Here is a 13,046-nt window from a genome sequence, read left to right as displayed (position 1 = left end):
CATACCTTCTCGTCTGATTAAATAGATAAGATTTTAAAAGTAATGTCAACACAAAGCTACTTTTTCAGCATCTGAATAGAAAAAAGAAACTGAAGTGCAAAAACCGGAAGAAATATTGCGCGTATTCACGCCTAAATAATATATTAATATTACACAAACTGTGAACTGACAAGCTTGCGGTGCTCAGATGAGTTTACGTGACCTACAATTCTCTCGCGATATTTTACGGAGCTTCCTTACAGTTGAAAACATGGCGGACGAGCACGGACGGAAATGGGACCGCTGTCTTGCTGATACAGTTGTGAAAACAGGTAAATGTCTTGTCACCCATGAAATGTAATTATTTAACACTGTCATTAGCCTTTGTGCAGGATATTAAACATTATTAATATGCCTCGTCACAGGTATGGGCTGCACTCAAGGTCTATAGAATATGTGTTACCATGCTGTTTACTGAGGTCAACTGACAACTTGTCCGCTTAATGGATAACGTGACCTATTTTGTAATTTAGAGGGGAAATTAAGATAATAGAAGACCGCGTAGCATTTGGATTAAAAAGTACGTTTGTATTTTAATTAACAGGCTGCACAGTAAGTTAAAAAAAAAAACGTGCCAGAGTATGGAGGGTGTCGCAGCTGCAAAGGATCATTCTGTATAATTTCACATTAATTTTCCTGAACCTCATGCTGTCCCATGCTGTCTCTATGACAGATGAGCACGGAGAGCTCTCCCCATCACCCACAGCTGTAGCCTTTTTCTTTGTTGAACAGCAGAAGAGCATATAGGTCCTACCCTGAAGTTCATAATTTTCTAGCCCTGACAACTAAAGCCTGCCTCAAAGTGGCCAAGAAAACACAGGGTATAAACAGAAAAACAGAAGCCTCCGCTTTTTGGAGACAGAGGTTTTGATTTAAGCCACCTCCACACTAAACTGGGTAAACTCTGTCCCCACCAATAACACCTGAACCATTGGGGGAAACTAAAAATAACCCACTGTTGTGTCCCTTTCCACTCTACAGCGTGTACTGTGCTTTAATAAGTCACAAATACGTTGTTTTCACTTGCATATTGTTCTGACAGACAGATTAAGCATAAAATTCTGTTTTTATCCGGCGTATATATACTTTAACGGTAATGCAGAATATTAACATCTCATATTTATCCACCCTGTAGGAACTTAAGAAAAAAATAATTTTAAATTTGATAGAAAAGCTCTGTAAGTGTAAACTGAAGGCTGGAAGAAAAGAAAAGTTTCCTGTCTAGATTTTTTCAGTTTCATCTGAACAGACTCTCATAGCGTCATGGAAAAAAAACATGAAGCAAATGTTTTTTTTTTACTTGTAACCAGTGTTTCCTATTTGTTGAACAATTTTCCAAATTTAGTTTGGAATATTATGTTATGATTTATTTGAGTATTTTCCTATTATAACCATCAGTGTTTGCAGCTATTGCACCAGCAGTTTGTGCACCCACTGGGAATTGCAAACAAAAAGGTCAACCTATATAAAATGTGACGTACCTTTGAGGTCTCAGATCCGCGTATAAATTAGTCTTTCATCTTTTAATCACTCATTACTAGTAGGGCAAAAGGTGGACAAACATCCCAATAGCCTGATTTAGGCCTACACAAAGTCGAAACAAAAATTAGCTTTGATATTTTGCCACCTCACACTACTTACAGAGGACTTAAAAGTTTTCAAGAGACCTGTTTGAATTACCTGCCAAAACCATCTGTTGTGTAACAACATAAATAGGGATTTTACTTTAAGACTGTAATATTGAAATGAGCCTTATAGGTATTTTCTTTTCGTCCTTCAGCTCTGGCCTTCTCTCGGCCTGAGAGCTGATGAAACAACACTGCGTGACAGTGCTCAGCACGTCACCGTGGGGTCTTTATTCAGGAGTTTATCTGTGGTATTTCAAACTTTGTTAGTCCAGCACTCAAATACTCAGACTGGCAAACAATCTGTCCCTAAACACACTTAAGGACATCACTTCTTCTGCACAATAAATAAATCTGTTTCTTGTTGGAGGAAAAACATCTGCACTATGGCATTTCTTTGAGCTCACTCATCGAGCAAACAGCCGGCTGTGCCAAGGTGTCTCACCAGCATGTGTTGGGCCGAGGGCGTTGTTTACAAGTTTCTGACTTTCTATCATCATTCAGGAAGATATCGTGTATGCAGCACTGTGTAGGTGTGTAAATGGCTTCTTGTGTTTTTTTGGAACTCCTTAAAAAATGCATACAACTTTATATTTACCTTAAAGATCACCATACATATTTTTGGTCTCCTCTATGCTACATTTTGAATTCAGTGCCACTGGCTCTGATTATGCGGCAAAACTCAGAGCAACACAGGAAGAGAGCTGCAATACGGGTCATGATAAAATGGGAAAGACCATGAGAGAGGTCAAATCATACCAAGGGAAAGGGAACCAAATGAATGTTCATTGGTGTTAGAAGGGAGACGATCCACAACATCCTGTTCATTACAGAAAACAATGGTCTTTGTTAGAAATATGGTATTTACTTTGAGGAAGTAGTAAACAATAGGGACAGGCAAAAGTCTTTTCCCCGACAGTCTCCTTTGTTTCAGTTAATAACCACAGCATTTGTATTGTTGTTGAAAATGAGTAAATAAAATGCTCAGCATTGAAGGCACAAGCTGGAAATAGCTTCAACAAACCATGTTCTCTCAACGACTTGTAAAAAAAAAACGTATTTACTTATCAATGTGGAAGAAGTGGGTCTGACATGTACTGTACGTTTCTGAAACAGATTAGGCAGAGTAAGAAGGGTATCATCTCTCCTAGTGTGTTTTGTCATCCCAATAATTAAATGCGACAGCTGGCTTTTCAAACCAGTGGCAGCCGGAGTAACTTTACAGAGACAGTCAGGCAACAACTCGTTCTTTTATAGCAGCTCTCAGTTTGAAACATGCTTGCAATGACAATGGTAGCGTGCATGCATTTAGTGGGTACATGGTTTCTCAGGTTCATCCTCTTAGCATTAGCAAATAACTGAAAGTAAGGCTAATTGGAGTGTAATAAGCTTGTGTGTGGATTGTGGATAAGTGTGTTGGATTCATGGCCCGACAGACTTTCACTAGAGTAATGATGATATCCGAAAAATTCAAAATTATAACAGTCTGTAACATGTATGAGAAAATGTATCACTTCTCAGAAGTAACCTGCCATACTTTCTTTAAAACAGTCAAAGTACTAAGTAGAGAAACATCATCGGTTCTACACAGAAATGTGTCAGAATCTTTGTGAAATCCATTCTTCAGTATTGCCGTTTGCCAGACCACATAGAGTTATAGGACTTTTGACAAAATTCACATAAGCACTGTGATTGAAAATGAATGTTTTTATTTTCCAGAAAAAACATGAACAAAACGAATAACAATACAATGACCATTTTTGGAATTTATTTCTGGCAAACCTGCAGAGTATTTTCTGGCTTGTGGGTTATAGATCTCATTCTCCTCCAGCACAAATGTTTTTGTTATAATCCATCCTTTTTGGAGAAGTCCAGACAAAGAGAAAATGAGCCAAAATAAAATACTTTTCTGCATTCTTATTCTGCCAATGCTTTCACTGTATCACCGTATATCATTGGGAAGTCGGAGCAAAGAAAGACGGCCATAGACTGAGAACTTTACAATTAACTAAATCTTTGCTCGAAGCAGGGGACATGAATTTGTTGTTGATCCATACCAATAATTCAGTTGTGCTGGATATTTTGTGGTCTTGTTTGACATTTGTAAGTTGTGTAATAGAGAACAGTCTGAGGGTTCTGGCTCAGGCAAATCGGTCATGCTGCATAGCTCCCTGAATCCAATTAAGAGTCGGAGGGGCCCAAATGGCTGTTTTTTTTATGTGTTTTCTGTGCTGGCTGGCCTGCTGTTGGGTGTGGTGTGGCCTGCAGCAAGGTGGAGTTAAACGCACAAACACATTCCTCCTCAAGATCCTACTCTCGTCTGAAAGCTTCTAACGACTCGGCCAACTTCTGTGCCACTGACTCACCTTCTGCGTGTACTGGGTCAAAACATCGCTAACCTGCACATGTGTGCACCAGTTGACCTTTCACCTCTCCTGCCCTCCACCTCGTGGACACTGTCCTTTCTCCTTTAACTTTTCCCCCCTCTCTTGCACCCCTTTTACTGTTTTCTTTTTGTCTTGGAAGTCTGTGCTCTTGCTGCTCTTTCTCTGCCTCTTTCTCCTAATGAGCAATGTCTTGCTGACTCGTGCTTTTTGCCAACTCTTGCATCAAACATAATAGAGGCACCCCACTGACCTCATTACAACAGATTTACATCTGTGTGTTTTATACTGGGTTGGACATGATCACATTACCTCAGTACTAAAGTCAAATCTTTTGGATGTGTACTTTAATCAAATCACTCATACTTTCCTTTTTTCTTCCTCTTTGCAGTGACTGGCCTTGGTGTGGGCGTTGTGTTCTCCGTCCTTCTCTTTAAACGTAAGTGCTCTTTCGCAAGATAAACTGATAAATGTACTAATTCAAAACGTCATTTATGGGGGAATGTTCTTCTGCATCAGGGCGAACGTGGCCCGTCTCCTTTGGTTCAGGGTTGGGGCTGGGCATGGGATACGCCAACTGCCAGCATGACTTCAGGTCACCATACCTCATACATGGCCGCATGGCTAAGGTGAGTACAGATAGTTAAATGTTGTTTGTTAAGCTTGTGAAACACATTATGCTACATGATTCTTGTCTATGTTTCTTCACAGGACCAGCAGTAAACTAAAGAAGATGAGGGTTTGCCATGAAGGTGCTCACACGTTTTCCTGCGTTGTTGTTTGCTTCTCATTTCTGTCCTGCCACTAAAGTCCGCGCCCACAATGTGTTTACCAAAGGGCAGTCGATGTATATTTAATAAAGCGATTCTGGAAAAACTCTCCCTCTTCGTCTGTTTTTCTGTGTGCATGTTTGAAAAGAATGAAATGTGGTTTTGGGGGTGGGAGGTAATTTTGTGTGTTAATGAGCGTAGAGACTCAAACTCCTGCTGTTTTGGAATGAGGGCCAGGTTCAGCATCTGCAGCCCTGTTAGAGAGTGGGAGGACGAAAAGTTTCAAAGAATGATGGAAGAAAGAAAATAGTAAGGGAAAGAGGAATGTTAGTGTTGAAAGAGACTTTAGAGAAAGAGAGTGAAGTTTCAATTCATTCGTCTGATATGAATTGTGCTTTTTACAACTATTAGTTCTTTTTCTAGATATAGTATCCCTGCATGAATGAGGAGATTCCTTTCTGAAAACAGGAAGTAACAGAGCCTGATCTTCACTCAAGCTACACTCAGCTTTTGCACAGTACTGCATGCTCTGCAGTTCTGCTTTGTGTTGCGTGAGTTGGACTAAAGTTTTGCACTGACCGTAACCGTTTTCGTCACAGGCAGTTTGAATAACACCCGTCCCAATATCGGGAGGAATCTCTTCCATCGTGTGTATTTATTGTCCGTGTGTCTTTTTGGCATGATTGTTCTGAGTGTGATTGATCACTTATGTTTGGTTTCATGGGCCTGCTAGGAGAGAAGACGGATTGTTTGTGCGAGCGAGTGCGCACACACACATTTATCCAGCCCCCTGGTGAAGCACAATCCGTGGAATGCAGAGGAATGCCATTTCTGGACCGGAGCTCAGTCTTATTACAAACAGGTGAGTTCTGCACTTTGCACTCTGAACATAACACATGGTTTACACTTTCACATCAAAGAAAACACTGTGCTCATGCACACACACTCACATTTTCCCCCCTCCATCGCAGTAACAGTTTTCTCAGCAATGCAAGCACATAATGAGCAATGTCAGTTATTAAGCCATGTCACTCAGCTCCTGTCCATTAAAATATTTGTTTGCACGTGAAGCGTGAAACAGATAGGGGTACTTATGGACATGAGCCAGGCTGAACACCTGTAAGCACGGCTGCATGGGTAGGATGAAGTGCAGGAATGAGGTGTGTGAGTGAAGGGGGACGGGTGACAAGGCCGAGGTGTAACGGGGCAGCCAAAAGCAATAGATCATACCTGTCTGTGCCTGTCTGAAAAATGCTATGTGATGAATCATGAGTATTAGCTGTATGAGGCTTTCTAATCACATTTGTTCATCTAATTGCTCAGAACTGTGAATTAGACCAGACATGCCATGTTAATGCTGCTGATGTTACCTTAAAAACCCAATGGCACCAATGGTATGTTTTCATTCTGTGCAACTATTCCTTTTTTTAGATCAAAATCTATTCCCTCAGCTGCAGAACACAGCTGTAGTTTTGTGTTACATTTTTGCAGGATGGATTTCACACAAACATAAGTCCTTAAGCACAACATGTTTGACGCATCTCTGTAGTTCAAACCTTCTATCAGAAGGCTGTGGACATATGAAGTAGTTACATGTGGCAACAAATGAACGAGTCACAGCCAGTGGTGAAGGACATATTAAAATCAAGAAGTAAACTAATAATTCTCAATAACCATAAAGTTCTGCAGGGGAAATGTTGTTCTGTATGTATTATTATAAAAATCTACTTATTGGTATCAAAGTAAATTTCATGATGCAGACAAATGTAATGTGACTGTTTGTAGTGATTTATTGTTTAATTATTAAGGCTTATGCATTGATGTGTAAACAGTGTTTTGCTGCTGTAGAGAGTCAATGTATATTTTAGGAAGTTGCTTTATATACTTTGGATATTTATAATGAATAACATAAAATGTTATCATTTGTATATCATTTGTAACGTAGCTGCAAGTACAAGTTACCTACCCTTTTTACATTATGCATAGAGCTTAATATAGCTTTAAAGAATCTTATTTTGTACATATTGATTTTTATGTTTTGGACTTTTAAGGCTGTTAAATCCTGTTGTGTGTTTTTCCTGTGATCTTTCCGAAGTCTACTGTTTTAAACCAGAACTGACACTAACATTTACCAGCTGACAAGGCCCAAAAGGCCCCATATTCCTATTTTAATATGATTTCTCACATGTCAGAAAAACCGGGGAACATTATTTCTTTCATTAACTCATGACTCTGCCAGTGTTTCCCTCCAAACACATTGAGGAGCCTTGATTTGATCAAGTTGCCATGAGTTTATGGTTAAGTCGTTTTATATTCATTCCATTACAGCTTGTGATTTTAATGTTGAAGAAAACGTATCCGAGTATTGAAACACAACTGTTTTCCAGTTATATTGCATTATCAGACTGCCATAAATGTTATAATTTATAAATCTCAGAACATACTGTATACCAGATGTATCTGTAAAGTTAACACATACCTGTAAATGTGCCCTATTTGTGTAATGATATAATGTTATGTTTGCATTTTTGCCCTGTAAATCCGATCTGCGCTCTCGCCTCGCGCCTACTTTGGAAAACATTTGAAACCTTCCCAACAGTTTCCCTCCCTCCCCGTTTTCTTTCGCCCAGAAACGGCACAGCAGGACCCCTGTCTGAGGGCTCAGCCGCGCCTAACCCCTGCAAGAGAATTTTACAACAAAAAGCAACAACTTGGAAAGTGTTTTTCATTGGACTTACATGGGAATTTAGCACTGGACGGGAAGAGAACAAGGGGAGGGACGCGCTGAGCTGATGGACTCGGGAGATGAGATAGTGCTCATAACCTACCCCATCTCCCCATCCTTCCCCACCGGACGGACGCTTCTTTTTCTTTCCGGATGATGTAACTGTTTTATGACAGTCTTGGCTCGGATTTATCCTCGCCGCGAACAAAGTGCTCATATTTTCCTTTGATTTTCAGCGGACGGTGATATCCGACGGCGAGTTACATCTTCTGGTTTTAGGGGCCCGGGTCCAGGTTTCGGTGAGGGGACTCAGCTCAGCGGGACGTTGCGCAGAGCTCAACCGGCTGTTCCCCGGGGTCGGTGAGCGGTGGTAAGTCTGTCAACTACGACCGCAGCTGAGGCTCGTTACCCAAAAGTATTAAATTACTCGTTCCCAGGAAAAGTAAGGCTATTAGTTCGTTTTTTCAAAGTAACATTAAGCTAACCACCCTCTATAACTTACACGTCTTTTCGCTCTTTTTCTACTAGCTAGTTTTTTTCATCCGAAAGTTAGCTGTTACACTTGTTAAATATGACGGTTGCAACCTTTCCCATCTTCCGAAAAACAGAAGAGTCCCGTTACGCCGGTAAAACCAGTGAAATAACTTTTGCCTAAGCTTTATTACTTTCATGAAGTAAAATATGTGTAAATAAAGGAAAAATAAAGATGAATTGGCATTTCTTTACCCTGTTTCAGCCGTTAAACGGTAACTCAGATGACTTACTGTAGGTCACGTTACGTGCTTACGTTACTGAAAAGTTTGCGTAAACACAATATTTAAATTAGTATTTTAAAAAAATTGCCTTTTAAAATGTCTGCGTGACTAATGATTTTTTGTTGTCGTAACGTAGCGATATGTTATTCAAAGAAATACGTTATTTATTACTGTTGCCGTTACTGTAACGCGTTACAAGTTTTACGTTAATGTCCACAGGATGCCTAGTCTGTAGGCTAAGAAGTCTGAACTCCTAAGGTCTGTGTTAGAGGGAAAAATTGATTTAATCATTTTTCACACCAAGTCCTTCTTCTTAAGAACAGCTTATCTCAGAAGCCCTATTTATCTTATATATCTATATACAACAGTGAAGGAGAATTCTATTGATACTTACAAGGCTATTTGTGTCAAAGGCACATGGAAGTGTTGAAAACTGTGCAAAGGAGGCAATGTGGGTGACCACAAGACACTTTTTTACAAGCAGCAGGAGAAAACGATTTTGTAGGTTGTAAATGACGTGACTAGTTGAGGCATTTTTAAAGAAGAGAGTGAAACAGTGGAGGACAGACTTGGTATTGGAGTCAGGTGGTATGGAGCAGACATTTGCCTCCCTCCCCCATTGTACTGTCTCTTTGGGAACAGAATGAACCCAGTAATGTTCTCTGTGCAGCTGGTGATTCAGATCATTAACAAGTTGTCTCCTTCAATTATTCAAAAGAGCACAATATGATAACTATAGGAAAGATGAAGTATGATAGTTTGAAGTTAATCATCACCAGGAAGCTGTCAATTTAAAGCTGCAGATGCAAAGTTCAATTTCCTTATTAACTGTAAAACCAGACAATATGTCACAAATAGTCAAGAGAAAACATAAAGAGATTTTGTGAGTGCTCATTTGACTGTGTTTTTGTCCCGAACAAGGTTAACAGAGCGGTGAACACACTGTGGTTTTTTGCCCCTTTAGGTGCAGTCATGTGGAGGATTCAGATTTGCTGCGCACTGTTTGCACTGTATTCAGCGGCACCGCCTGCGCACATCAACCGTCTGGCGCTGTTCCCTGACAAGAGCGCCTGGTGCGAAGCCAAGAACATCACACAGATAGTCGGGCACACGGGATGTCAGCCTCGCTCTATTCAAAACAGGTCAGGATGAAGGCCCTCTCTGTCTCTCTCTCTCCCTCCCTCTGTCTGATAATGTCTCATTGCAGCTGAAAATAGTGAATATACCAGCTATGTCTAGATATCAATACGGTTTATCCTCGTTGGTATTTTTCTACCTTACAGGAAGTTTATCTGTGTCAATAAAATTCAGTTAAGTTGGAAAATACATTTGCAGACTTGACACTTATGTGAGCTATGATTTTAAAAATATAAAAGATATTTTTTAAATTCCTTAGACTACAAAATGCCGAGCAAGTTCCAACTCTGCATCTTGATTTCCATGCATAGTGTCTTGAAATTTATGTAACTCATTGGCTGCCTGCAGGGCTGGAAAACTGAATAAAAAAAAACTGAATTCATTGGAAAACTGCAGGCGTTGATATTAAAGGAAAAAAACGATGACATTCATCTGCTTCTTAATGTGAAAAAAACTCTATGGGAAAAGACCAAAATCAACAATGTGTCAGTGTTAGTCTCACAATACTTTGCAATACTTACAAAACTTTCCAAAACTGTCTGGGGTTCTCAGTCACAGGCGTATTTGTTCCTATGTTAATGTTTAAAACAGGCCATGAAGATATACTTTAATTTTTAAGAAATGAAACCAGCAAAATAGATGCACTGCTGATTTTGAAAGACAATACTCAAACAGGAGAAAATAGTTCCTTTATTGGGGACTATTTCAAGTTGCTGACTTGTTGCTTATGTGAGTTGTTACAGCAGCAAGACAGTGTATGTACTCGGATAAGTCACCATGTTTATGTTAGCGTGCCAGTGCGACAATGTGTCTCAGTGATGTGTTTTTAATAGTCTTTAGAAAACAATGGAGAGTGAAGACAGGACGTGAGTGTTAGAATGAACACTTCATCGCTCTTTTTCTTCGTTTGATGTATTTGTTGACAATAAAAACAGCGTGAAGTGTGTGACTGCAAAAATAACACTGGTGGTTCTAATAAACAATTGCTATCTGCCTTCAATGAAAGTGTAGGAAACAATTCAGCTTGCTTAATGTTAATTACTATAGTGAAGTTTAACAGGAAACATGTTTTCTTCCCGAAGCTGCAGCTCTGACGGTGACATAAGCACTTTGCACATTACTTTGCTTGTTTAACACAATAATATTTGTATAAGGACACATCCTCGTTATTCTTGATTTGTATTCAGATTGAGATGTTGACCAGTGATTCACCTAACATGTATAAATAACAAGTCTTGTCCAAGGCTACCAGACATCCACAACTCTCACGTACACAGGCACGAACGCCCTGCAGATGTGTCCGTATGCACAATGGAAATAATGCTCTCTGTCCTCCTCGCAGAGCTTGTCTGGGCCAGTGTTTCAGCTACAGCGTCCCCAACACGTTCCCACAGTCGACTGAGTCTCTGGTGCACTGTGACTCCTGCATGCCTGCCCAGACACAGTGGGAAGTGGTAAGAGTTATTGCACATTAGCTCATGTAGCAAGCACACGGCAACACCGACTTGTTGAACTCACACTCAAACCGCAAGTTTCCAAAGTGAAAGATGGCAATCACCTAACACTGGTGAACACAGAGCAGAGGAATTTTTCAGAGGTTTTTTATTAGATTTCTGCCATAAATCTGCTGTTCTAGATGAACATTAAGCCTCTATTTGATATTCCTCTGGAGTTCATTGTCCCTCCTAGCCAGAAGGAATCCAGTCTTGCGACAACAAAGGCTTTGTGGTGAGGTGTATGTAGTTTGGAAAGCTGCCAGGTCGGCTAGGCGGGTGGGACCACAGGTGAGGTCGCCTCATGTTTCAGTGGAAAATATTGTATCTCTTGGAGTGAACTGCTGTTACCTGATAGATCAGTTCATTTACTTCCTATTTTTGTTGCAGGAGGAGGGCCAGGGAAAGCGCATCCACAGTGTCAACTTACTGCTAATTATCTGGAAATGGATGTTTATGTCTGTGGTTGTGATTGTTGTTGCAGGACTTTATACAAAATTCAGTTTGAAACAAAACAAAGTCAGCTCTCATGAAAGAGGATACAGCTCCATGCTGGTTTGGCATTTGTGGTAGGTTTTGATAAAGTTGCTGAATGATCATTTTCAGTGGGTAATGGCAACAGAGGGGAAGTAGCGGGAGGTCTGGAGAGCTAGAAGAGGTTGTGCAACACTTTACAGGTTATAGGTTGGTATATTTTCAGTTTATTCTACTTAAATGTTTTTTCAACATTTTTTGACATAATATTTTATAGCACAATCAATAATTTGATGGGAAAATGCAACTTTTTTTAAACAAGAAGGAAAGGTAGGAAAAAGTATATTTTAAGTATATTATACTTTTTGTAATTTTGTGTTCTCACACCATTTACATTAAATGTAAATAACATTAAAACAAAATGTAATCACATTTTTAGAAGAGATATTTCCTTAAAGTTTTTTAAAATCTGTTTTCCTATTTGTTTCCCATTTTAATACTATTTGCCGCTTGTATAACCGTTGTATAAAAGCAATATCACACTCAAGGTTGTGATGTTTTGCTGAATATCAGCACTGCTGTGATGTTGCAGCACGAGGCCGTAGCTGTGATGATATTCCATACAACATGTGATATTGCTTAAGTATGTATTTATTTGCATGTGTGTGAACAGGTGACTCTGGAGTGCCCGGGCAGTGCTGACTCTCCACATGTGGATAAGCTGGTGGAGAGGATCTTCCACTGCAGCTGCCAGTCCTGCAGTAAGGAGGGTGTCCAGGAGGGGGCGGTGATGCAGCTGTATCCAGCAGACAACGTCCTCGATGTTCCATCTTTATCTGACACCCTCAGCAGCGCCCAGTCTCACCCCCTGCCCCCTTCAGACACGCACCCCAAGAAGCACGCTCATGCACACACAGATCATCACACACTACCACACACATCAGACGGAGGGTAGGTCGCACTCTGTCTGTCACTTTGCTCACCCTTCTGCCCTCTCTTCTCTCCTCCACACTGCATCCTTTGTACCACCCTGTAGTATTGTAAAGGCACTTTGAAAATAAGGCTTCACACACACTCACAAAGTCATGAATACACTCTATTGTATATAAACTCATACAAACACACCAGCCTGTGCACTCTTTTTGTTTTCTGATTAAGCATGCATATGTGTGCATCCAGACATGACTATAGTCTGTTAATAAGCTGTAGTCTCATTTATTTTAATCTGCTTTAATGCAATAAATTACATTGTTGTGATAACTGTATTTTTGTCTTTAATTGTATTCATAAACAATAAGCTCGTAACAATGAGCTCTCTTTAAAAAAATAGTTATCATTGTGTTGAACCAAAGAAATACCCACAGCTTCCTGTCACTGTTGAGCCTGTATCTTTATTGTTATTAGCTGCTGTTCAGAGCTTCAGTGGCCCATATCTGATCTCACTGTGCTTGAGGTTAATATGATGCTGTGATGGAAAGCCACAGAGAAAGTTTTACTTTCACTTGTTTATTCACATTTTTTTTATCACTGCCTGAAAACAATACTGTATGTACTTTAAAGGTGTTATTGGTGGCTGTGATTATTCCTCCTGTTCATTCTGGCAGTTACATGATCCCTTCTTAGTGTAACTGAAGGATTCAGAGA

General features: G+C 40.0%; 2 protein-coding genes across 3 annotated transcripts; both read left to right on the top strand.

Moving 5' to 3' along the window:
* The first annotated feature begins 226 nt into the window (after nt 1-226).
* LOC138606371 (MICOS complex subunit Mic10-like) lies at nt 227-4,929 on the top strand. The gene is made up of 4 exons (XM_069678838.1): nt 227-311; nt 4,440-4,487; nt 4,568-4,677; nt 4,760-4,929. The coding sequence occupies exons 1-4, from the start codon at nt 251-253 to the stop codon at nt 4,769-4,771; spliced, it is 231 nt and encodes a 76-aa protein (XP_069534939.1). The 5' UTR covers nt 227-250; the 3' UTR covers nt 4,772-4,929.
* Nucleotides 4,930-7,457: 2,528 nt separating this feature from the next.
* Nucleotides 7,458-12,667, top strand: nbl1 (NBL1, DAN family BMP antagonist). Of its 2 annotated transcripts, XM_069678728.1 has the most exons (5): nt 7,458-7,701; nt 7,780-7,913; nt 9,263-9,440; nt 10,778-10,889; nt 12,076-12,667. In XM_069678728.1, exons 3-5 carry the CDS (start codon nt 9,271-9,273, stop codon nt 12,355-12,357), a joined length of 564 nt encoding a protein of 187 aa, XP_069534829.1. In that variant the 5' UTR covers nt 7,458-7,701; nt 7,780-7,913; nt 9,263-9,270; the 3' UTR covers nt 12,358-12,667. The 2 variants fall into 2 exon arrangements, with proteins under 2 accessions (XP_069534829.1, XP_069534828.1); XM_069678727.1 differs by having other exon boundaries at nt 7,458-7,913.
* Nucleotides 12,668-13,046: the final 379 nt, after the last annotated feature.

The sequence above is a fragment of the Semicossyphus pulcher genome, unplaced genomic scaffold (genome assembly GCF_022749685.1).
Source record: "Semicossyphus pulcher isolate SPU_LCO1_2020_fin unplaced genomic scaffold, fSemPul1.0.p SCAF_3, whole genome shotgun sequence".
Lineage (NCBI taxonomy): Eukaryota > Metazoa > Chordata > Actinopteri > Labriformes > Labridae > Semicossyphus > Semicossyphus pulcher.
This window is presented reverse-complemented; position numbering and strand designations above follow the sequence as displayed.

Excerpts from the sequence above, each read along its gene's own strand:
- LOC138606371 (XM_069678838.1), top strand. The coding sequence starts at position 251 with ATGGCGGACGAGCACGGACGGAAATGGGACCGCTGTCTTGCTGATACA. Across the intron at positions 312-4,439 it reads TGATACAGTTGTGAAAACAG|TGACTGGCCTTGGTGTGGGC; the intron begins GTAAATGTCTTG and ends TCCTCTTTGCAG. Across the intron at positions 4,488-4,567 it reads CTCCGTCCTTCTCTTTAAAC|GGCGAACGTGGCCCGTCTCC; the intron begins GTAAGTGCTCTT and ends CTTCTGCATCAG.
- nbl1 (XM_069678728.1), top strand. The coding sequence starts at position 9,271 with ATGTGGAGGATTCAGATTTGCTGCGCACTGTTTGCACTGTATTCAGCG. Across the intron at positions 9,441-10,777 it reads CCTCGCTCTATTCAAAACAG|AGCTTGTCTGGGCCAGTGTT; the intron begins GTCAGGATGAAG and ends TCCTCCTCGCAG. Across the intron at positions 10,890-12,075 it reads CCCAGACACAGTGGGAAGTG|GTGACTCTGGAGTGCCCGGG; the intron begins GTAAGAGTTATT and ends GTGTGTGAACAG.